Source organism: Heptranchias perlo, chromosome 21, assembly GCF_035084215.1.
Source record: "Heptranchias perlo isolate sHepPer1 chromosome 21, sHepPer1.hap1, whole genome shotgun sequence".
In the NCBI taxonomy this organism is placed as follows: Eukaryota; Metazoa; Chordata; class Chondrichthyes; order Hexanchiformes; family Hexanchidae; genus Heptranchias; species Heptranchias perlo.
Genome location: NC_090345.1, coordinates 36,586,130 through 36,610,633, shown reverse-complemented (window position 1 = coordinate 36,610,633; position 24,504 = coordinate 36,586,130). Strand labels below are relative to the sequence as shown.

General features: G+C 40.5%; 1 protein-coding gene across 5 annotated transcripts in view; it reads left to right on the top strand.

Annotated features, from left to right (window-relative positions):
- LOC137340138 (poly [ADP-ribose] polymerase tankyrase-2) overlaps positions 1-24,504 on the top strand; it is a 74,076-nt gene that overhangs the window by 1,194 nt on the left and 48,378 nt on the right. For 3 of the 5 annotated variants that reach the window (XM_068002473.1, XM_068002475.1, XM_068002471.1), the window contains exons 2-6: positions 8,770-8,994; positions 18,012-18,107; positions 18,839-18,875; positions 21,044-21,119; positions 23,328-23,422. In XM_068002473.1, the coding sequence (XP_067858574.1) occupies positions 8,770-8,994; positions 18,012-18,107; positions 18,839-18,875; positions 21,044-21,119; positions 23,328-23,422 (529 nt within the window). The remainder of the gene's footprint in view (positions 1-8,769; positions 8,995-18,011; positions 18,108-18,838; positions 18,876-21,043; positions 21,120-23,327; positions 23,423-24,504) is intronic. The other 2 variants (XM_068002474.1, XM_068002476.1) reach the window with 2 other exon arrangements.

The following is a 24,504-nucleotide window of genomic DNA, read 5'->3' as shown; positions in this document are numbered from 1 at the left end:
TAACATTTTAAAAGAAGAAAAAAACACGCTGCAAACTGCTTGCTTTTGCAAACATCCGTGCATTTCGATCAGAAGACATGTAAACACTGCAGTGTGCAGTACTGTAACAAGGGGCGGGGTTTTTTGGTAGGAATGCACCTGCTACATCACTGTCTCGCAATATGAATATCGTGATTTAGGTGGAGTTTGTCAGCAGAGTGTAAAAGAATAGCAGATATTAAGATTTAAAATATCCAGGGAAACTCTTCAGTGCAGCTTGCCTCACATCCATACAGGTCAGCTCATTGCGTATTGCATGTTGCCTGGGAGATATTGCAGGTGGATGGGAACTCGCATATCCAGTCTGCTCAGCCTGGCCTTCATCTCATCATTTAATGTCTTTTTACTGTATTCAGTTTGCTTATTAGCGATTCTGCTGCCAATAACGACTCATTTCTGTTGTTTAAGTATTGTAATATTTTGACAGTCTTCCACTTGCATAATTACTAATTCTACTAAGTTGCAAATTATTATGGGGATTTCTAACCTTCAATATTTCTCGCCATGGCAATGTGTAATGCACTGCAAAGATCCTGACCTAGTACAGAAGTTGCTTTTTTTTTAAGTATCTGGACATAATTATTAGAATTAATTTGTTGTAAGGTAGCAGGTGGTTTATTTGAGAAATTAAAATGGCTCTTTTGCTTGCTCTACCCTTGGGTAGATTCAGGTGACTCTGACTTTGTTTGGGAGTGCTCTCCCAGGAAAGTGTGAAAGTATGCAGCTCTGGCTTTTCATCAACCCCCTTATCTGGCAGCTCAGTGTGGACAAGGTGCACAACAAAGTCAGGGCCTGCATTCTCCAGTTCCTCTGGAAGCTGTTATCCATTTCTCCACCGCCCGCCTGTTCACAGCAACTGCCTTCCGGCATCTTGAATGTTCAGTGGGATGATAAAGCAGGGTTAGAATGGTTGCCTTTGCCAGTGCTGATGTGTGCATTGGGTAGAATAAGGCTCGGGAGATATCAAACAGACAGGTACTCAGCTGGCTCTAGACACTTCTTTCACTCCTCTCCGGCCTCTACTACAGCGCAGCAGCTCCACTGCCGTCTCCTTGTTTGGAGGGGGTCCCTGAGCAGAGGTTTGGGCATTGTCCCCCCTGCTCTTTGCACTCCCCTGGGCATTGTGTGCATTCTTGCCTTGCAAAGAGAAAAATTGGGCTTGCAGTTTTAAATGTGTGGAGCAGTTGAAGGTGCTGCTGGACTGCATCTCTCTTGGGGTTTTGCTGCACGGTCACTGATCAACTAGTTTGGTCTCAGGCATGGTGCCCCACAGTGGGTGAGGAAGAAAGGGAGAGCATGGTAAATGTTTTACCTTCCCTGCTCTGGTCAGCTCATTAAATTTTATGCAGCACTCCTCCACCATCCTGAGGACTGGATGTGGCACCCAGTGCCTCTGCCACCTCTGTCCACACCCGCCTCCTGACCGCCGTGAGGGCTGGAATGTGGGGGAAGCTGAGAAGTCTCCTTTCTTTTATCGTGTTCTGAAGGGCCTCTTGGCCGTCTTCTGCAATGTTCAATGTCCTTGAACAATGTCCAGATCAGTCATCTGTGAGAAGGGAAAGAGACGCTGTACAGAGCAATTTAAATGAATTAATTTTAAAATTTTGACTCCGAGCTGTATGCTACTCACCTTGCACACTCCCGCTTTAAAGTATCCTAACACCTTGAGGCCCCATTGGCTATGTTCCAATTACATTCAAACCACACTGATTTACGCCCGTTCGAGCGTATGCTAATGAGATTAGTGGGAAATTTGAGCACAGGTTGATTTTGGCGGAATGGGCATAATTTCAGGTCCAATCTCTGTGTTGTGCCCACGCAGGAAATTCCTGGCCGTGGAGTCAAGGCTAAAAGCCTTCACGTGAAGCAGGATTAGATGGCAGGTGTTAACTGGACCAGATTCAGGGATGACGACAATGCTGAAGGCTGGAAGAGCAGAGGAATGGTAGAGCGGGGATGGGGAAGGCAGAGCAGTGTTAGTTGGGTGGGGGGGGGTGTAAGGGAGGGTTAGCTTGTGGGGACAGTAAGAGGAGAGAGTGAGTATAGCTAGATGAGATGGTGGGGGGGGAAGATATGTGTAAGAGGCAAGAGGAGATTGTGGGGGATGGGGATGGGGGGGGGGGGGTTGTAGAAGAGAATGAAAGGACGCTGGAGTACAGAGGAAGCAGCCGTATAGGAGGAACCAGTGAGCACAGTAAGCCTGGCCAGTGCAAAGCCAAGGGGATGGAGGAAAGGAAAGTTCTTGAAATGATAATGATTTAACCTCCCTTGTCCTGAAGGCTCTGTTTATCATGGTTAAGTGAATGTACTGCTTGGCCATTGCAGAGCAGCTGAGTTTGCTGTGGGTTCTTCTCTCACCCTTCCAATACGTTGTGACCACAGCATCAATTTTCTATAATAGGTTATCCCAGAACATCACTTTTCTTCAATAAAATTGATTTTCTGTTAATCTCGTTCGTTCTCTCTCCAGCATGCTTGACAGTGTGGGGAGCAGCAGATCGAACCGCCAGGTCTTTCTCGCCATGCACTCACCAGCTGCTTTACCGAGTGCTTTGTCTGTTGGACAGCACGTGGGATCTGATCTCCCATCCCATGTTTGTTCACCTGTGCTCATGAGGCCATAAATGATAGGCTTATTTGCTTAACTGCGTGAGTTTTACATTCCAGGTGAAGTAACCATATTCTTAAATTATCTCTGGCTATTTCCACATCAGTTTCCTAACATTAAATGACAAAGACCTTTTGTAGTCTGCTACATTTTTGTGCTCTAACCAAAGCTTTCATACATTCTAATTCAGTAACTATTTCCCTATATGTACTGACTGGATATTTTCTTAATTGCTTGAACTTGCCTGTATGGTTCAGGTATTCAATTGTGCAAGTCAAGAATGGCAAATTTTGCACTATCTATCATAGTTCATATTGTCAGCTGAATTGACATGAAAAAATTGACACGTGCTGTACCCCTTAGTAAAGGTATGAGACTTCTGGCCTGTACATTTTTGTCCCACTTTTAGTGATAAGCTAGCAATTCAAATGCACACATATAGCTATCGATAGTACCTTGGAATTGGATTTTGTTTAAAAAAAAATAATGGGGAAAGTGTTCCACAACCTCACTTATTGACCTCTCTATTGATGTGAGTTTCTCTGCCACATTTCTACATGGTTTTGATGCTGGCAAACCTGTGTACAGAAAATATTCTTTACTTGGTACCATTGTTAAATCCTTTCTTAAAAATTATGCTCCCTATATTTTCTAGCCTAACCGAGGAGAAAATTGTCTAAATTCTGTTTTGCGTTGGATCATTTTGGAAAGAGCATTCTTGCCTACCTAGCAGATAAAAAGGAGCTCCCAGGCCCTCCTCTGACTGTTATTCTTCCTGAGTTTTCTGTAGCTTTTTCAATTTGTGGCTGCCCATGAAAGTGCCCAAGGTGAGCACAGCAGCATTAGAAACTGTAAGCCAGATAATCCACCTGCTGCTCTATGACAAACCAGTTACCCATGTTAATTACAACAATTCTGTCAGGTACCACAAAAACTTTTGCAGCACTGGTACATAAATCACAGTGTCATGGAGAGAAATATTGAAGGTTAGCGATACAACTAGAGTCTGTTTATCAATTTACATAATGAGATCTGTGGCAATAGATCAACCCATTTTCTAAGAAGCATCAAAATTAAATCCATTGCTGCTTCAAAGTTCTAACTTCAACCTTTACAAACCAGATTGTTGCTGACGATCAACAATAACCAAATTTGACTGGGAACATGGTCTTAGAATCATAGAATGATACAGCACAGATGGAGGCCATTGACATCTTTCCTGAAGTGTGGTGCCCAGAATTGGACACAATACTCCAGCTGGGCCTAACCAGTGATTTATAAAGATTTAGCATAACTTCCTTTTGTATTCTTTGCCTCTGTTTATAAAGCCAAGGATCCCATATGCTTTCTTAACATCCATCTCAACTTATCCTGCCACCTTTAAAGATTTGTGTACGTATACACCAAAGTGCCTCTGTTCCTGCACCCCCTTTATAATTGTACCCTTTAATTTATGTTGCCTCTCCTCATCCTACCAAAATGTATCACTTCAGACTTCTCTGCGTTAAATTTCATCTGCCATGTGTCTACCCATTTTACTAGTCTGTCTCTGTCCTGAAGTCTGTTACTACCCTCTCACTGTTTACTACAATTCCAAGTTTCATGTCATCTGCAAACTTTGAAGTTATGCCCTGTATACCCAAGTCCAGGCCATTAAAATATTTCAAAGAACAGTGGCCCTAAAACCAACCCCTGGGGGTCACCACTGCACGCTTCCCTCCAGTCTGAAAAACAGCCGTTCACCACTACTCTCTGCTTTCTGTCTCAGCTAATTTTGTCTTGCTGAAGCATCCTATCAAAGTGTTCCTTTGCGCATGAAAATTCAGTCGTGTTTGATTCATTGGCATGCTACTGCTATTTCTAGCAAATAGTAATACAATTAAGAGAATACTTGCCAAAGTAATGCATACTATTGACCATTAGTTACCTAGAGCTAAAGGGAAGAAAGGAAATGGTGGAATTTATCATGTCAGTGTGCTTTGCCTGCTGAGGAAAACAGGAGCTATACGTTGTAACTACAGATTGGTTAAGGTCAAAAATTTAAGGAGACTGGAAAATATTGATGAAAATGATGATTACAACAATTCCTAGTTGCCATTCTACAAGGAATGGCAACAGAACATAATCGGTAGAGTTTGTTTGCAATATGGTGCACTAACACCTTAGCAGTAATCTGTAATTACTTGGTGTACCTTGGAACGAATGAACAGAAGGCTAGGGTGGTAGAATTTGTTTTTAATTGAGGGGCTTTAAATCATCCTAAGTCTCAGTCAACAGCTGTTTCAGCAGTACATATGTCTTTATTGGGGAAAAGGCAGAGGTGCTAACTGCAAGTCCTCCTTATTAATATCCACCCAGCAGCAGTGAAAGTATTTGAAAATAAACTTCTAATTTTAGTTGATTCTCTGGGATAATTCAGAGAAATCTATGCTCCAGAACCAGTAAGAAGTGAAACCATGACAGGTTTTGGCCCAAACACAGACACAATAGCAGCTGAGGCATGATTTGTCCAGCTTAGTGAAGAAATGACTAACCACATTCACAATTATCACATATATTTGCAAGAGGAGGGCGTTCTGTATAATTGTTTAGGTATAGTGCTACGTATGATCCAGCACAAAGAAATGGGTAAAGAAGAATCTTCAGGAGATGTTATATAGTGTTAGCATAATAGAGCTTTAGAGAGAGAAAGTTGCTACTGGAATGGGTTACTGTACTGTAACCCACTTAGATACCACCCTGTCTAAACTCCAGGGTTTTGCAATGTTCAATATCTTTATGATGACTAAGAATCTCCTCATCACGCACCTGACTGATACTGAAATAATAAGAGTTAAAAGTACACTTATTTTGTGCTATGGACATATTCTCCTAAGGACATCATTCTGCCCAGAATAAAGCTGACATTCTGCAAAATGCACCAACCATTTCAGTGTAAAAATTTTGGGAATGAAGGCTGACATCAAGGACTTGATACTGAAGTTAAGTTTTATTTTAAAAACCGTAACCCTGTTAGCCTGAGCTATACAATCCATTGAAGAACAGCCAACCTACAAATTCATTAGAAAGGCCAAGTTGCTGACATATATTCAGAAGCTCATTTAGGCTGAGCCAACAGAGATAGTAACAACTTCTGTTTAAAAGTCTGCTATGAATGCTTATGCATCCCTCACAAAACTGGAGTTTCTATTAATTGATAACAATGAATTGATTAAAAAAGCCTGAAGTGTTTTCAGCTTGTCACATTTGGAGGCCAGTAGTACCACTGAGTATATAAGTGTGGACATGGCTGAGACAGATGCTTTACAATGAGACAATGCACTCTGCAAATTCTTTTGAAGGAATTCCTACTTGTGGATTTGTCAAATGATGGGCTTTAGTCTATATTTAACAGAGATTTGGATACAATTCACTACAGTTACTACATGTCTAAGTTTCATGTCAAGTAAGAAAAAGCACCAGATATTACTCTATAGCTGCTGATATTTTACCTGAAAAAGATTGACATTTACTAAGCTTCCATCCCATAACTTGGAGCTATTACTGGATGTATGGTGTTTGTGTGCACACAGCCATTGAACGCTTGTGCATACTTTATATCCAGTTATGCTTCAAAGCATTTTCTATGGAATTTAAAGATAGAGTGGGGAAACTGAAAACCATCAGAGTTGTTAAACCAGCTTAACAGTCAAGCTCTCGTTCAAACCTGCACCATTATTGACAACATTCTGGAAAATGCATGGCTCGTGACCAGTTGAAGACTCCACTCTTCATAATTTTTTTAAGGACTTACTGACAAGCAATTCAAGAGTTCCTGTTCCATTGTTCAGGTCCAGTTCCCTAGAGGTTTTCTTGGAACTCCAGAGAAAAACCTTCAGCCTCCCTCAAAAATTTGTTAGCATTGATGCTTGCAAGTGCTCTGCTGAAATACTTCAAGCTGTCTCAACACAGGGAAAGGGAAATTATATGAATGTAAAGCATGTTGGGATCTGATCAGGAGCCTGGGCAAATACCTTGAGGGTATTGTGCTGCTGGCAAGGGCAGCGATCATAAGTGTCCCTCATCTGATTACCACTGTTGAATGACTCTCTCATGTCCTTATTAAAATACACAAAAATCACTGTAGCTGCCTTCTTTGGAGAGCTTTTAAATTGCAACGTTGGAATTGTTACACTCAAATACTTTAAGAGCCTTGCTTCAATGCTTAATTGTAAAGCAGCATGTTATTTGACGCATCGTGAGCCATGCATGAGGGATCAGCAATTATATGTATAATTTGTTTCCTTTGAAGTAGATCCAAAGCCTAAATTATTGATGAAAACATTAAGGCTGAACCAACAGAGACAATAACAACTTCTACATAAGAAATAGGAGCAGGAGTAGGCCATACGGTGCCTCAAGCCTGCTCCGCCATTCAATCAGATCATGGGTGATCTTCGACCTCAACTCCATGCTTATCTGTACGAAAGTCTGCTACGGATGCCTGTGCATCCCTTGTAAAACTGGAGCTTCTATTAATAATGAATTGATCAGCAAATATTGGAATGCTTAACATAAATTACTAACTAATTCAATTATTTTCAATTTGTATTGCACCCACGTTCTTAATAGACCATTTTATTGACGTGGGTTGATTTGCAGACATGTTTTTTGTGTGTTGTAAGACAATTAGAATAGTTCGTATAAAGAGAGGAGTGAAGGAAGTTTGGTAATACTTCAATTTATACAAGAATTTAAGCATTGTGTTTAGTAAGAAATACTGTAGCTATCCATTTAAGATGTACTGCTTCTGCAGGCAATTTCTGTAGTTTTCCTACATCCTACATGTGAGTTTAGCATGTCTTTGGAAATATATTTTTAATCTAAACCCAGTAATTGCATTGGTACAGTTAATACCTACTGAAGTGATTCCTAAAATTTGGCTTGTGAAGGGTCACTTTTATCTGCAACTAATATCCGTTGCTACTTATTTTATCTTGGAAGGTTTTTGTTTTACAGTCTGGGTTTTTATCCTTTTGCTTTAATAATGATATGCCACCCCTCTCCCTGACCACTGTTTGAGACTGAACCCAGACCATTCGCAACCTTAGCGTCCTATTTGACCCTGAGCTGAGCTTCCGACCCCATATCCTCTCCATCACCAAGACTGCCTACTTGCACCTCTGTAACATCGCCTGTCTCCATTCCTGCCTCAGCACATCTGCCGCTGAAACCCTCCTCCATGCCTTTGTTACCTCTAGACTTGACTATTCCAGTGCTCTCCTGGCCTTGCACCCTCCATAAACTTAAGCTCATCCAAAACTCTGCTGCCTGTATCCTAACTCGCACCAAGTCCCGTTCACCTAGCACCCCTGTGCTTGCTGACCTACATTGGCTCCCGGTCCGGCAACACCTCGATTTTTAAAATTCTCACCTTTATTTTCAAATCCCTCCAATCATTGCCCCTTCCTATCTCTGTAACCTGCAGCCCTCAGATCTCCATGCTCCTCCAATTCTGGCCTCTTACGCATCCCCAATTTTCAACACTCCATCATTGGCGGGGTGCCTTCAGCTGCCTAGGCCCTAAACTCTGGAATTCCCTCCTAAACCCCTCCACCTCTCTACCTCTCCTCCTTTTAAGACTCTTCTTAAAACCTACCCGTTGCCCAAGCTTTTGGTTACCTGTTCTAATATATCCATATGTTTGTGTGTGTCAAATTCTGTTTGATAATACTCCTGTGAAGCACCTTTGGATATTTTACTGCTTTATAGGTGCTATATAAATGCAAATTGTGTTGTAAAGTCAGCAATTTGAAAATAAATGATCTGTTTCACACTTAGCTTTAACTTCAATTTGATGTGCCTACCATTATGGTGACATTATTGCATATCAGTTCAAATTTGTTTTGGCAAATGCTTTAGCCTCTGAAATTATTAGTCTTAACAAAATGTACTTCTAGAAATTTGATTTTTTTTTTCCAAAGGTATTCTTTTGGTGCATGGTTAAATAGAGACTTGTAGTCAAATGAGCATTAATTAAAAGAAACATAATTAGACTAAATAAGGTACTGTTAGACAATTATTTCTGGATGTCGTAAGTGTGATTACTGTGATAACTTATGGCTATACGTCAATCCCTCTAGGATTTGGACGGAAGGATGTAGTTGAATTTTTGCTTCAGAGTGGTGCTAATGTCCATGCAAGAGACGATGGAGGCCTTATTCCTCTTCATAATGCCTGTTCATTTGGTCATGCAGAAGTTGTCAATCTGCTGCTGTTTCATGGCGCTGATTCTAATGCTCGAGATAATTGGAACTACACGCCTCTCCATGAAGCCGCCATCAAAGGCAAAATTGACGTATGCATAGGTAGGCTTTTCTGTAACTTTCTTCAATAAGTGAGAATTTCATTAGGTATTTTTTTTACTTCTCAGTCTTTTGATGAAGGCTGTTCTTGAATTAAATTTATCTGCGGGTACAGGAGAAGATGGTTGTAATTGGAGTTTTGGATATCAGTAAAAGACAGCAAAAAGTTTTTTTAATTCACGATTGTTCTTGACAAATATCATTTTTAGCCAGCTACATTAATAAAGCATGATTCTGTAATATTCTTACCAAATAATCTTAAAAAAAATTAACTGGATTTTCTAGTATCTAGCATTAAATTCATTCTCCAGTATTTTGTTTGTCCAGTAGTCACCATGCATGTATTTTTAATTTCAGAATCTGATTTTAAATTCATGACCTGTAAAATGCAACAAAACCTTTCCAATTAGATGGTCAGATTTGTGATACGCTGGTTAATGTTTTTTGGTGTGCCAACTCCTGACACAGCAGCAACAACCTCAAACTAAACTTGCTGGGTTTGCTAAGGCCAGTTGCTAGGAAGATCCACTAAGGCTGTGCAAGACCTGCTTGCTAGGAGCTGGTGGCCTATGCAATGTAAAATCAGCTTATCAATCAATATAACTGAACAAAAAATAAATGAGAAACACAGTTTAAGGAGGTAAAGTAATGATGCTAGAAAGAGGGTTGTAGATATATGTTGCAAAAAAAAATCAGTGGATGGTGCAATTACACATGACTAAGATAAATTCTAATTTTATGTAGCTGCTTTAAAACTACTTTACCCCACACTGATGATTATTTGACATTGAGGTAGCACATACCTGGGTGAATACAAGCTTTCAATCTTTACTGAAGTGCGCTACAAAAGTAATGCAGAAATTTAAAAAATGATACATTTAAAAACATCTGCGTTACTTTTGTAGTGGATTTCAGCAAAAGATTGGATGAGAATGTATTGCCTATTTGAAAACTCTTAAACAGGAAAACTGCTCATGTTCAAGCACTGAATAGAAGGTACATTGAAGGTATCGAATGGTGGAACGTATGTCATTTTGAAGTCAGTTGTGCTATGCATTTTTATATTTTTTCAGGCTAACAAATTATGAAGCTGTGCAGCTTTAAACAAAAGAATTCAGGGCTTTGAACAGGTTAATTTATGTGAAACCAGTTCAGCTGTATAGGAAAAAAAATACAAAATTATCAGTTGTGGAATTCTATTATATTTCAGTGAACATTTTTTTTGGTCATTTTTGTAGCAATGTATCTTTCTCCACGACCTGGTAATTTTTTCAAGGTGACTGATTTATCCCTAATAAAATCTGCCTTAATTATTACAGATGGTCTGAGAATTGGACCTTTGTTTTGGGATTATCATGTTGCTGCTTTTTGTTTTGAACTATTATTTTTTTTTCCTACAGACTAAGTGGAACAAAACTGATTTTTAATTAACTTTTCTGTTTCATGATTTTAACCTAAGGGTTGACCCTGGTCATTCGTTTTTTAATAAATATATATATATATATATATATATATATATATAAAATATTTAAGCATTTTGTGCTCAAAATTACAGGCTGCACAGGTGAGTAATAGTCAATCCATTAATCCCTGGTTGAGACAGTTATTGGTTTTCAACTTTGCAGCAAAGGTCACGTTGAGCCTTTCATACAATCCCCGTGGACAAGTTAAAAAACTGATAACGTATGTGATTGCAAGCCACAAAAGTAAAATCAACACAATATACATAACATGAATGCTATATACTCAAGTTCCCTTGTATATTGAGATTCTTGACTGCAGTTTCTTCATGAATGAAGTTTACCCCTACATAAGAAATGGAGCAGGAGTAGGCCGTACGGCCACTCGAACCTGCTCCACCATTCAGTACGGTCATGGCTGATCTTCGACCTGAACTCCACTTTCCCGCCTGATGCCCATATCTCTTGATTCTCTTAGTGTCCAAAAATCTATCAATCTCAGCCTTGAATATACTCAACGACTAAGCATCCACAGCCCTCTGGGGTAGAGAATTCCAAGAGTCACAACCCTGAGTTTTTTTTTATTCGTTCATGGGATGTGGGCGTCTCTGGCAAGGCCAGCATTTATTGCCCATCCCTAATTGCCCTTGAGAAACGGTGGTGAGCCGCCACCTTGAACCGCTGCAGTCCGTGAGGTGAAGGTTCTCCCACAGTGCTGTTAGGTAGGGAATACCAGGATTTTGACCCAGTGACGATGAAGGAACGGTGATATATTTCCAAGTCGGGATGGTGGGACTTGGACAGGAACGTGCAGGTGGTGTTGTTCCCATGTGCCTGCTGCCCTTGTCCTTCCAGGTGGTAGACGTCCCGGGTTTGGGAGGTGCTGTCGAAGAAGCCTTGGCAAGTTGCTGCAGTGCATCCTGTGGATGGTACACACTGCAGCCGCAGTGCGCCGGTGGTAAAGGGAGTGAATGTTTAGGGTGGTGGATGGGGTGCCAATCAAGTGGGCTGCTTTGTCCTGGATGGTGTCCAGCTTCTTAAGTGTTGTTGGAGCTGCACTCATCCAGGCAAGTGGAGAGTATTCCGTCACACTCCTGACTTGTGCCTTGTAGAAGGTGGAAAGGCTCTGGGGAGTCAGGAGGTGAGTCACTCGCCGCAGAATACCCAGCCTCTCACCCACTCTTGCAGCCACAGTATTTATGTGGCTGGTCCAGATAAGTTGCTGGTCAATGGTGACCCCCAGGATGGCGATGGTAATGCCGTTGAATGTTAAGGGGAGGTGGTTAGACTGTCTTGTTGGAGATGGTCATTGCCTGGCACATGTCTGGTGCGAATGTTACTTGCGACTTATCAGCCCAAGCCTGGATTTTGTCCAGGTCTTGCTGCATGCGGGCTCAGACTGCTTCATTATCTGAGGGGTTGCGAATGGAACTGAACATTGTGCAATCATCCCCATTTCTGACCTTATGATGGAGGGAAGGTCATTGATGAAGCAGCTGAAGATGGTGGGGCCTAGGACACTGCCCTGAGGAACTCCTGCAGCACTCTCCTGGGGCTGAGATGATTAGCCTCCAACAACCACTGCCATCTTCCTTTTGTGCTAGGTATGACTCCAGCCACTGGACAGTTTTCCCCCTGATTCCTATTGACTTCAATTTAGTGTCACACTTGGTCAAATGCTGCCTTGATGTCGAGTGTTGTTACTCTCACCTCACCTCTGGAAGTCAACTCTTTTGTCCAGGTTTGGACCAAAGCTGTAATGAAGTCCGGAGCCGAGCGGTCCTGGCAGAACCCAAACTGAGCATTGGTGAGCAGGTTGTTGGTGAGTAAGTGCCGCTTGATAGCACTGTTGACGACACCTTCCATCACTTTGCTGATGATTGAGAGTAGACTGATGGGGCGGTAATTGGCCGGATTGAATTTGTCTTGCTTTTTGTGGCCAGGGCATACCTGGGCAATTTTCCACATTGTCGAGTAGATGCCAGTGTTGTAGATGTACTGGAACAGTTTGGCTAGTGGTACAGCTAGTTCTGGAGCACAAGTCACCAGCACTACAGCTGGGATGTTGTTGGGGCCCATAGCCTTTGCTGTATCCATTGCACTCAGCCGTTTCTTGATATCACGTGGAGTGAATCAAATTGGCTGAAGACTGGCTTCTGTGATGGTGGGGATATCGGGAGGAGGCCGAGATAGATCATCTACTCGGCACTTCTGGCTGAAGATGGTTGCAAACGCTTCAGCCTTGTCTTTGTCACTCACGTGCTGGACTCTGCCATCATTGAGGATGGGGATGTTTGCAGAGCCTCCTCCTCCTGTTAGTTGTTTAATTGTCCACCACCATTCAGGACTGGATGTGGCAGGATAGCAGAGCTTTGATCTGATCCATTGGTTGTGGAATCGCTTAGCACTGTCTATAGCATGCATGCTAAACAGCGGAAGCAACATGTAGTCTTGTATTGTAGATTCACCAGGTTGGCACCTCATTTTTAGGTACGCCTGGTGCTGCTCCTGGCATGCTCTTCTACACTCCTCATTGAACCAGGGTTGATCCCCGGCTCGTTGGTAATGATAGTGAGGAATATGCCGAGCCATGAGGTAATAGATTGTGCTGATGGCCCACAGCACCTCATGGATGCCCAATTTTGAGCTGCTAGATCTGTTCTGAATCTATCCCATTTAGCACATTGGATGGTGTCCTCAGTGTGAAGACAGGACTTTGTCTCCACAAGGACTATGCGGTGGTCACTCCTACCAATACTGTCATGGACAGATGCACTTGCGACGGGTAGATTGGTGAGGACGAGGTCAAGAAGGTTTTTCCCTCGTGTTGGTTCACTCACCACCTGCCGCAGGCCCAGTCTAGCAACTATGTCCTTCAGGACTCGGCCAACTTGGTCAGTAGTGGTGCTACTGAGCCACTCTTGGTGATGGACATTGAAGTCCTCCACCCAGAGTATGTTCTGTGCCCTTGCTACCCTCAGTGTTTCCTCCAAGTGGTGCTCAACATGGAGGAGGACTGATTCATCAGCTGAGGGAGGGTGGTAGGTGGTAATCAGCAGGAGGTTTCCTTGCCCATGTTTGACCTGATGCCATGAGACTTCATGGGGTCTGGAGTCAATGTTGAGGACTCCCAGGGCCTCTCCCTCCTGACTGTATATCACTGTACCGCCACCTCTGGTGGGTCTGTCCTGCTGGTGGGACAGGACATACCCAGGGATGGTGAGTGAAGAATTTTTTCCTCATCTCAGTCTTAAATGGCCGACCCCTTATCCTGAGACTATGTCCCCTAGTTCTAGACTCTCCAGCCAGGGGAAACAGCCTCTCAGCATCTATCCTGTCAAGCCCTCTCAGAATCTTAAATGTTTCAATTAGATCACCTCTCATTCTTCTAAACTCGAGTGTATAGGCTCATTCTACTCAATGTCTCCTCATAGGATAACCCTCTCATCCCAGGAATCAATCTAGCGAGCCTTTGTTGCGCTGTCTCTCTAAGGCAAGTATATCCTTCCTTAGGTAAGGAGACCAAAACTGTTGACAGTACTCCAGGTGTAGTCTCACCAAAGCCTTGCACAATTGCAGCAAGACTTCCTTACTCTTGTACTCCAAACCCCTTGCAATAAAGGCCAACATACCATTTGCCTTCCTAATTGCTTGCTGTACCTGCATTATAACTTTCCATGTTTCGTGCACAAGAACACCCAAATTGCTCTGAACACCAACATTTAATAGTTTCTCACCCTTTTTTAAAAAAGTGTTTTTTTATTCTTCCTACCAAAGTGAATAACCTCACATTTCCCCACATTATACTCCATCTGCCACCGCTCACTTAGCCTGTCCATCCCTTTACAGACTTTGTGTCCTCACAACTTACTTTCCCACCTAGCTTTGTATCGTCAGCAAACTGGGATACATTACACTCTGTCCCTTCATCTAAGTTCGTGTTGCTGAAGTATAACTATTTTATGACTCTTTACATCAGTGCTTTAGACCATATCAGCTGTTATGGAACTTATTTGTATATAATTACATTAGTGAATAAAACAGATTGCAGCAAAAGCAAAACAAGTGATTTGCATCGTTTTAAGTTTCAAATCAAGCTGAACGGTGTTCGAGTTCAGATGTGCACGTATGTTTCAAACAAAAGGAGAATCTACAAAGGTATGATACAAAATAATCCCAACAGTGGGACAACTGTGAAGACCTGACAGTGCAGTGGTACAACTGTAATTACGAGGATTAATCTCTCACCACTTGACCAAGACAGGCCATTAAAATGACAGAATATTTAACCTGTAACTTCAACCTGTGTAACAGGAAAAGAAACAATATTTTGCAGTATCTTGGTTATATTGGCTACTGGTGCCAGAGTCCAAGACTGATCTAATCCAGTCCCAGTTGCAGTTAAGCTTCATAATTTGGGTCAGTTATCCTACTCACTTTAAAATGCTGACATACTTTAAAGCTCATGTACTGATTGTGCCAGGATGCATTATGCCAGTAGTTCTAAACTTTTGTGCTGGGTGTCATTGAAAATTTCTCAGTCCCCCTTGACCCACTCCATGGCAGGTTTAGATGTTTGAAGGAGGATGCAAGCGCTAGAGGCACAAGACATATTTTCTATGGGGCTTTCCTCTCAAATTTTTGATGCATATTTGGTGTTATTTCCAACATTATGGGATAGGCTTTTTGATCTGTGAATATTTAATGTTCTCTGTTCCTGTTATGTGTCCACTCCCCTGCCACCTATTTCTCCTACCTGTCTATCTGGGTCTGCTATCTCAGTCTGCCATCTACATAGACAGTACCAAAGAATACATTTTGGTGGCGAGAGATAAACATTTGCATGAGCAGGAAGAATGAATGGGTACTATCTCCACCGCAGTGCTTTAGGCAGGAACTTGCATTGTAATTGACAGCACTTCATTCCCGACAGCTGCAATGTAAATCTCGAGATTTTTCATAAAAGAATCCTCCTAATTGCTTGTTATTTAAGCAGAAGTTTGCATTGGTACTGACACATGGTTTGGAAGGATCTATTTATTAAAGTGGGGTATGGTAATATAGTGGTTGTTACTGGACTAGTAATCCAGAGGCCTGGAACAATAATCCAGAGAATGAGTCCCTATCCCACCATGGTGATTAGAGAATTTGAATTCAGTTTTAAAAGATCTGCAGATTAAAAGCTGGTATCAGTAATAGTGACCATGACACTGTCGGATTGCTGTAAAAACCCAACTGATTCGCTAATGTTTATGGAAGGAAACCTGACATCCTTACCCAGCTTGGCCTTTATGGGACTCCAGTTCCACACCAATGTGGTTGACTCTTAACTGCCCTCTGAAGTGGCCTAGCAAGCCATTCAGTTGTATCACCACCTTCTCAGGGAAACTATGCTTGGGCAATAAATGACTGCCTTTCCAGCGCCACCCACATCCCAAGGATAAAAAGAAGTCCCAGTGGATTTTCACTGCAGCTCTGTTGAAAGTGAAGCAATGCTGTTGTCAGTTACAGTGTGAACTGCTGCTTAATTCTGGCTTCTTGCACATCCCTGATTTTAATCGCTCCACCGTTGGTGGCCATGCCTTCAGCTGCCTAGGCCCAAAGCTCTGGAATTCCCTCCCTAAACCCTTACGCCTCTCCACCTCTCCTTGAAGACGCTCCTTAAAACTTACCTCTTTGACCAAGCTTTTGGTCACCTGTCCTGATATCTCCTTACGTGGCTTGGTGTCAAATTTTATTTGATAATGTTCCTGTGAAGCACTTTGGGATGCTTTTACTATGTTAAAGGTGCTTTATAAATGCAAGTTGTTGTTAAAACATTGCTCTGCTGCTATTTAGTGGAGAGGAGCTGGTGGTTATTCAAGTATTTCAGCTAAGACTTTCCTACTAATGTTAACTTTTTTGTCAATTATTCGCTCCGCAGTTGCCTTTAGAACTCTATGTATTTCCCAATACGCAGTCACAGATTGGCAAAACTTTTGACTTTTGTCCTGCTCCATTTGTGCATCCCACAGTTAAGGATTGCTTCATTATTCAATCGTGGACCTCATCGCACAATCCGGAACCCATACCAGCTTGCAATTAAATATTGATTTAATTAACAAAGCTGGAAGGAGTGCTAGTTTGCTTAAGGGTTCTGTAAATTTGTAACTGGATTTCTAACCAAAATTGTAAATTTTGTTACAACTGATGTAGGTACAAATAGCAGACTCATGCCCTGGAATAACCCTGTATTGGGAATATTGGGGGAGGGGAAGTTAAAAGTTCTGTAGTATGTCTATAAACATTTTTCTGTAGAAGTTATTAATATACATCAGTCTCTAAGCTACTAGTGTAATTTTTGAATCATTGACTTCCTAGCTCTTGTTATTGAAACTAATATTTAAGATATTGGATTTATATTGTAAATTATATTTGCATCTGTCCTTTTGATAACATTGATATCTTAAAATGCTTTGGAAGATTTCAGTAGCGATGAGCTACTTTAATAAATTTTATCGATCAATGACATGCAAGTAGCATAAATTTATTATGCTACTTGGTCCATCTGGTGCGCTAGTTAAAGTGAATAGCACAGCTTGCAGACAAGATGGATCCTAGGTTTGATCTCCAGGCTGCACTGAGTTAGCTGATCTCAGCTAGAGTGGTGGTAAGGCTGCTTTTGAGTTGGGGACGGTAACATTGTCCAGGGTGCTGTTACAGGTTACTGTACAATGACAGTAACTTGGAAATTGTTCGTGTGTAAGCATTGGATGAGTACAGGTTCAGCCTCGATTGTAAAATTGCTCGATTGCCTGCTGGCATTCACTGTCGAGACTTTCATTGAGGCAGCCACTTGAATTGGATACTGGACATGTTGGCCTCTGTGGACCCATACCCCAGCAAGAATATGCTGCCTTTAGGAAGAGAGAAGAGAAAACATTGGAAAAAGGAGGGAAAAAATATTGCTCTAATATGTAAAATGTTATTTTCATAATGCCAAATTAATGATCAGTTAATGGGAGGATGAGTATAATTGTACCAAGGCAGAGGAAGAGGCAAATGTGGAGGGCAAAGGATCATGGAGAAGAGGAAGGAGTGAGGGGGGAAGGAAGGGGTGGGGGGGGTAACCACCTCTGGAAGAATGCACGATTTTCCAAAAAAAATAAAGGAGGAGGACGACGACTGCGGTTTCAATATTTGAAGTTTGAAGAGGCCCTGAGTATGTTTTTAAAAACTTGAGATGCTTTTCTGTATGGCATGGTTTTTTCCTTTCTGAACAGGTACCAATTTCTCCAGGTTTGTTCCTGAGATAAGTTGTTATGGTATTAAACATTCCTAATGTCTGTAACATTGAAAACCCCTATCAAAGTGTCACCCACAGGCTTAACGGGTAAAGGTGGATACTCTTTTATATTGACATGGGAGTTTTCAATACATTTTGAAATTTAATATTGTGACCCACCTGTCATTTTTAATATAGGTTATTGTTACTGTAGCTATATAATGCAAATTGTTTTATTTGATTTGCAAGACTCATTCTCCATTAGTGTCTTGACTTTCATCCTTTTTGTTCTACAGTTTTGCTCCAACATGGAGCTGACCCTCATATTTGTAATACAGATGGAAGAACAGCATTAGACTTGGCAGACCCATCTGCTAAAACAGTATTGACAGGTGAGCTTTGAGTTACTTAATTTCATATCCCTATTTAAAGCTTTTGCTGGAGCAAATTAACTGAAACAATACATGTTGAAATTCCAGTGTGCTGTATCATTGCTCGTACCCAAATTGCACACATCCTGAATTTCTAGTCTGACCTGTTTTGGGTGAAACTGTGCAGAGGCAGTGAATGTTTTGCTGAGCTGCTCTTGCATATCTCCTAGTGGCCACTTGGAGTGGCATTAGCAGAAGCTTATGGGCAAGTTGTTCTAAATGGGAAAAGTGCATCGTATAGTTCTGGTTGCATAACGTGCATAGTATTGGAATGGGAAAGAAATTAAAGAATTGCAAAAGCAGAAAGAAGGGAAAATTGTTTTATGTGGAACAGTAATTGTGAAATGGAATGCTTTCAGACACAACTACTCTGGGATATCGATGTAAGGAATTTTACAACACCAGGTTATAGTCCAACAATTTTATTTTAAAATAAAATTGTTGGACTATAACCTGGTGTTGTAAGATTCCTTACATTTGTCCACCCCATTCCATCACCGGCATCTCCACATCTGGGATATCTAGCAATAGAAACTCTATCCAAAAGTCATTATAATGAATATTGCTCAATTCACTTAATTTGAAACCTAAAAGTGAAATTTGAAAAGTATTAAATATGGATGTTTTTCAATACATGAAGTTGCTTTAATTTTTATGTTAAAGCATTTAACTGGTTAAATTACATTTTACAGGTGAATACAAAAAAGATGAGCTACTGGAGACTGCAAGGTATGGGGCACATCAAATGAAAACTAGTTTAATATTTATATTTCACATAATTGTGAGCAAACTGATGCAGGGAATTAATTCAGTACTAATTGACAATGTGTAATTTTTGTTAATCAGTGTTCACAAAGTTTGTGTTTGAGGCTCACAGCCCCATGTCCTTATATTCATATATTGTATACTCATAATAAATAGAATACATAAGCAGGGAGGTAATGTTAAATTTACATAGAACCTTGGTTAGATCCCACTTGGAACACTGTGTATTTCTGGTTTATACTACAAAAAGGATATTGAAGCACTGGAGAAAGTGTAGAAAAGATTTACAAGGATGTTCCAAAAGAAATACATAATTTACTTGAAACTGTATTGCTGGTAAATTAGAAGTCTTAGTGTCCATGAAAAGACTGCTGTGGTCCAATGGTCTCCCAGAATTGACATCTGTTTAATATTAGAACTCAGTTTAAATGTCACATCCTGCATCACAAAGCATGACATCATACACGCAATCATAGATACATGAATTTTGATAGCCTTGCTGTGTGACTTAAATCGAAGAGTGTAATTCTTAGTATATTTCGCTGGTGAAGATTCTTTCCCTTCATGAGCAACAGCGGTCCCAGTGAATTATATAGGTGATCCTTGGTGAAGTATATATTTTAAAAATGTTTACCTGGGAGTAATTATAAGGCACTAATTTTGTTGAGGGATTAAGTGACATTATGAGCTACAAGAGTGCAGCTTCACAACTGAGCAGCATAATTTATCATTTATTTTAAGAATATATATTATGAAACTTTAGGGGGAAGGGGCTGCCATTTTGGCTGATGGTATTTGTTGTGAACACCAGCCAGAGCAATCAGTCATTGATGCGTGACAGCATCCTTGTTGAAGGATTGTAAGTCAATAAGTGATTTGATTACCAGAAAATAAATCAATACATATTATAAATAGGGCATAGTACAGTCTGTTACATTTTATTTATATCACATGTCTTAAAAAGTGGATTAAGAAAAATCTTTAAGTATTAGAAAATAATATTATTGCAACAATCAACTGCAAATTATCACTCCATAAACTTCCAGTGATTGTCACACTTACTGATCGTTTGTGAATGAAGTAATTATACATCAACTGCAAGGACCATCCCTGACCATCAGCCACCCAAACACATCCAAAACCAAGCTCAACTCCTCAGTAGGTATTGTTTTTAAAAAGAAACATTCATGAGTGGTTTTGCACTGACCATCAATTCTGAAGTGCAAGAATTTTGCAAAGGCACTACCTCCAACACCATCATAAAGTTATATGGGAGATGGTTAAGCTGCTTTGTGATGTTGCGTAACTTACTGTGACATTATAAAGAAAATGCATGTTGAAATAATCTAAGTGTTTCTCTACATCTCTGGTCTCTCTAACCAATCTTACTGGGTTTGTTTTATTGATAAAACATTGGTTAATGACTGTTTAAGTAACTGTTCTTTATATTTGTTTGAAACTTATGTTTCACATTGTTTTCAATCCATGTCTGCCTCTGCAAACAATCTGAAGGTGTGAAACTGGTTCTGGTACCCCAGCAATCTAGTAATTGCCATGTTAACAAAAATGCTCATAAAACAAACTGGTTCACATGCAATCTCATTACTCAGAACTATGCAGAATTTAGTATACTTTGGGTTAATCCTATTTGATTTATACCAATGTAGCGATCTAGTTTTACATCAGATATGTTGTTTTAACTAGGTTAACTGCCTGAGTTCTAATAACATTCTATCGCAAGCATGTCCTTGCATAAAAATCGTGCTGTATTGTTCTTCTCCACATGGTGTCATCAGATCCCTACACTACATTAGCAGTGAGCTTCAGCATTTTTAGTACAGTGCATTTCTGTTAAGTATAGTGACTATCTTTTGTTTACATAGTTTCTTTGTACTTAATGAAAAGTACAGAATGCTGTAATGTAAAAACTATTTGGCAAATAATTTTACTACTAAAAGAAAATTCAGCACTAAAGTATTTTAAGCATTCAATATTTACACTAGTTAGACTAATAAGTAAAATAACTAATTCTGCAAATGAAAGTATGAAAAGCAAACCTATAAACAATTGATACAATCTTTTGTATTTGTTAAAATATATTCACTTGAGTGGTATTTCAAATTTGTTTATAGGAGTGGAAATGAAGATAAGTTGATGTCCCTACTTACCCTATTGAATGTAAACTGCCATGCAAGTGATGGTAGAAAGGTAAGGATTGCAATTGTTACTATTAGCCAGATAATGCTGTATGTGAAGTCCTTGAATGTTATTTTTATTCCACTATTAATGACTTGGACTTAGGTGTACAGAGCACAATTTCAAAATTTGCAGATGACACAAAACTTGGAAGTGTAATGAACAGTGAGGAGGATAGTGATAGACTTCAGGAGGATATAGACAGGCCGGTGAAATGGGTGAACACATGGCAGATGAAATTTAACGCAGAAAAATGCAAAGTGATACATTTCGGTAGGAAGCACGAGGAGAGGCCATATAAACTAGAGGACACAATTCTAAAAGGGGCACAGGAACAGAGAGATCTGGGGTTATATGTGCACAAATCATTGAAGGTGGTAGGGCAGGTTGAGAAAGCGGTTAAAAAAGCATACGGGATCCTGGGCTTTATAAATAGAGGCATAGAGTACAAAAGCAAGGAAGTCATGATGAAGCTTAATAAAACACTGGTTCGACCACAACTGAAGTATTGTGTCCAGTTCTGGGCACTGCACTTTACGAAAGATGTGAAGGCCTCAGAGGGGGTGCAGAAAAGATTTACTAGAATGATTCCAGGGATGAGGGACTTTAGTTACGTGGATAGACTGGAGAAGCTGGGATTGTTCTCCTTGGAATGGAGAAGATTGAGAAGAGATTTGATAGAGGTATTTAAAATCATGAAGGGTCTAGACAGAATAGATAGAGAGAAACTGTTCCCATTGGTGGAAGGGTCAAGAACCAGAGGACATGGCAAAAGAACCAAAGGTGACATGAGGAAAAACTTTTTTACGTAGTGAGTAGTTATGATCTGGAATGCACTGCCGGGGTGGGGGGGTGATGGTGGAGGCGGTTTCAATCACAGCTTTCAAAAAGGAAGTGAATAAGTACTTGCAAGGAAAAAATTTTTAGGGCTACGGAGATAGGGCGGGGGAGCGGGACTAGCTGGATTGCTCTTGCATAGAGCCGGCAAGGACTCGATGGGCCGAATGGCCTCCTTTCATGCTATAACCTTTCTATGATTCTGTGAAGGAAGCCTGTATAACTTGATTGTGAAATTGTTGCTTTTTGTAAAATTGAGCAACATGGATGATGGGACCGATAGTGTTGGATAACAACAATGTTTAAAAGAGTAGGAGAAAGGGTAAATATAGTAGTATTGGTTAGGCAATGCGTAACTTGGGTTTTAAAAGCTTGTACATTGTAGGAAGAATGGAAGATTGAGAAAAGTAAAGAGTTCCATGGTTTCAAAGTCGTTGAATGCGTTGGAGTAGGAGAAGATGTGGTGCATCTTGATTACAGCACGGTAATTAAACGAGGAGGAGGGAAATGTATGTGAAACACAATATTTAACCTTTAGGAGGAGGAGCAAGAGAAGAATGTTTGAGGAACAATGAGTATAGTATTGATAAAATAGAGAAAGACAAGGTTACAGTAGTCAAAGAAAGATTTCCTACCAGACAAGCTTCCCTTCTATCCTGTCCAGGAATAGAAAAGCTGTATGAGAAGAGCCGTCCCACTGATGGTAGCAGAATTAAACTCTAGGTTTGGGCTTGAGTCATGCGGTATCTCGGTCAGGAATAAATGTATTAAAGAACTCCAGCTACAGTATGTCTTAAAAGTAGCCCTTTGGAACACGAAATACAACAAAACGGCGATCTGATTCCACATTCACCAGCAAAATTGACAATATTGTTACAAATGTGCCTTGCCTAATTGTCAGTCAGTGGGATCACACTGGAATTTGTGCAATGTTCTATCTATAACATGGAAAATCAGTTTAATTTTGTTAAGAATCCATTTTATTTTTCAAATTGAAGCCATACAAATTATTCTAAGGAGAATTAAGCTGGTGATATCACATGAATTGGTGCAATGCTTTTGGGTGCCTTTTTGATGTTATGCATAGGTAGGTAGAAGCCAAGGATATAAGATAATGACTTGGGGGAGTGGTGTGACTCTGGCTGGGACGGGGTTGGTTAGCAACATTGAGAACTGTAGTAGTACTACAAATAATGAATGGAAAATCATTGGTGTGCTTTAGAGTGGATTTTGATCTGTGGAACAGTGTAACAGGCTTGAATCCTGTGGTGTCTCATTTTACACCTGTGTGGAAAGAAAGACGTATATTTAACTATTTGAGTCCACAGCTTTGCAAATTATAATTTCCCGAATTAAATATGATTTGCTTTTATCTCTCCACAGTCTACACCACTTCATCTAGCAGCAGGATATAACCGTGTTAAGATCGTACAGCTGTTGCTTCAGCATGGTGCTGATGTTCACGCTAAGGATAAAGGGTAACTGCTTGTTTTAGTGGATCTCCCGTGGCGTGCACAGTATTGGATGGGAAGGTTTGGATGTGATGGGGAGGAGCAACAGCTGTGATAGGTGTCAGTCAATGTTGGGCTAAACCTGACAGTAGCTCCTCCCCATGACTGCTAGACCTCATATACCTCCCTCCAAACTTCTACAAGTTGTCTAACAACTGAATGTTCTATTCAGAAAAAGAAAAGTTAAAAATCACTATCTGAACAGGATGGAATCGGTAACTCACAATTTTGCATTCAGTAAAACGCAGCAAACCAATAACCAGCAGCACAAGTGGACAATTACTGCAAAAAAAATTGAAACTTTCAGCTACTGATCACTTCCCCAGCCACCCTATTATGTGTCTTTAATAAATTAATAAACTTAAGCACATATAAAATTAAACAATTATGAACAAAATCACAAAATTTACCTGTAAAGCTAGCAGTGCAATTTTAGAAATACCTGCAGCAGTTTTCCCCATAAACCTTCTCGCGTCCCCCCCTCTAATGTGGGCCTTGTCTTATGTTCCATTCCCAGAACTTGTATTTTCTCCTTGGGTCCTGGAAAGTACCAACATCTATTGAGAAATTGTGGTAGGTGTGTGTGATGCATCAAAGGAGTTGTAATTTGTGGAATTACAATACCCAAATTATACTATGAAACCCATGACAACCAGACAATTAACCACAAGCTACAAGTGATGGGGGAAAAAAATGTCAAAAGTAAAATGTCATTCAGCATTTTACAGAGCTCTAGTCCTTATGACAAATTATGTGCGAGGGAAATGCATCATAGGAGCTGTAGTTTTTTGCCTCTTTCCTGAGTGCACCATTACAGTCTGGTGGAAAATGCAAAGAATAGAGGTACAAGTGGAAGAAAGAAATGTCGTTTTTTAGCAATTTCTATAGTTAAATAAAAAAAAAAATTTGAGCTTAAGGTATTTAGAATGAGTTTTGAAGATTTTTTTTGTACCCCTGAAAGGGAGTGATGTTTGTGCCAGGGCTGGAGTAGGGTATGCTTGAGGTGTTTTAAACTTTGACACTGGCCAGAGTCCTGCACCATGACAAAT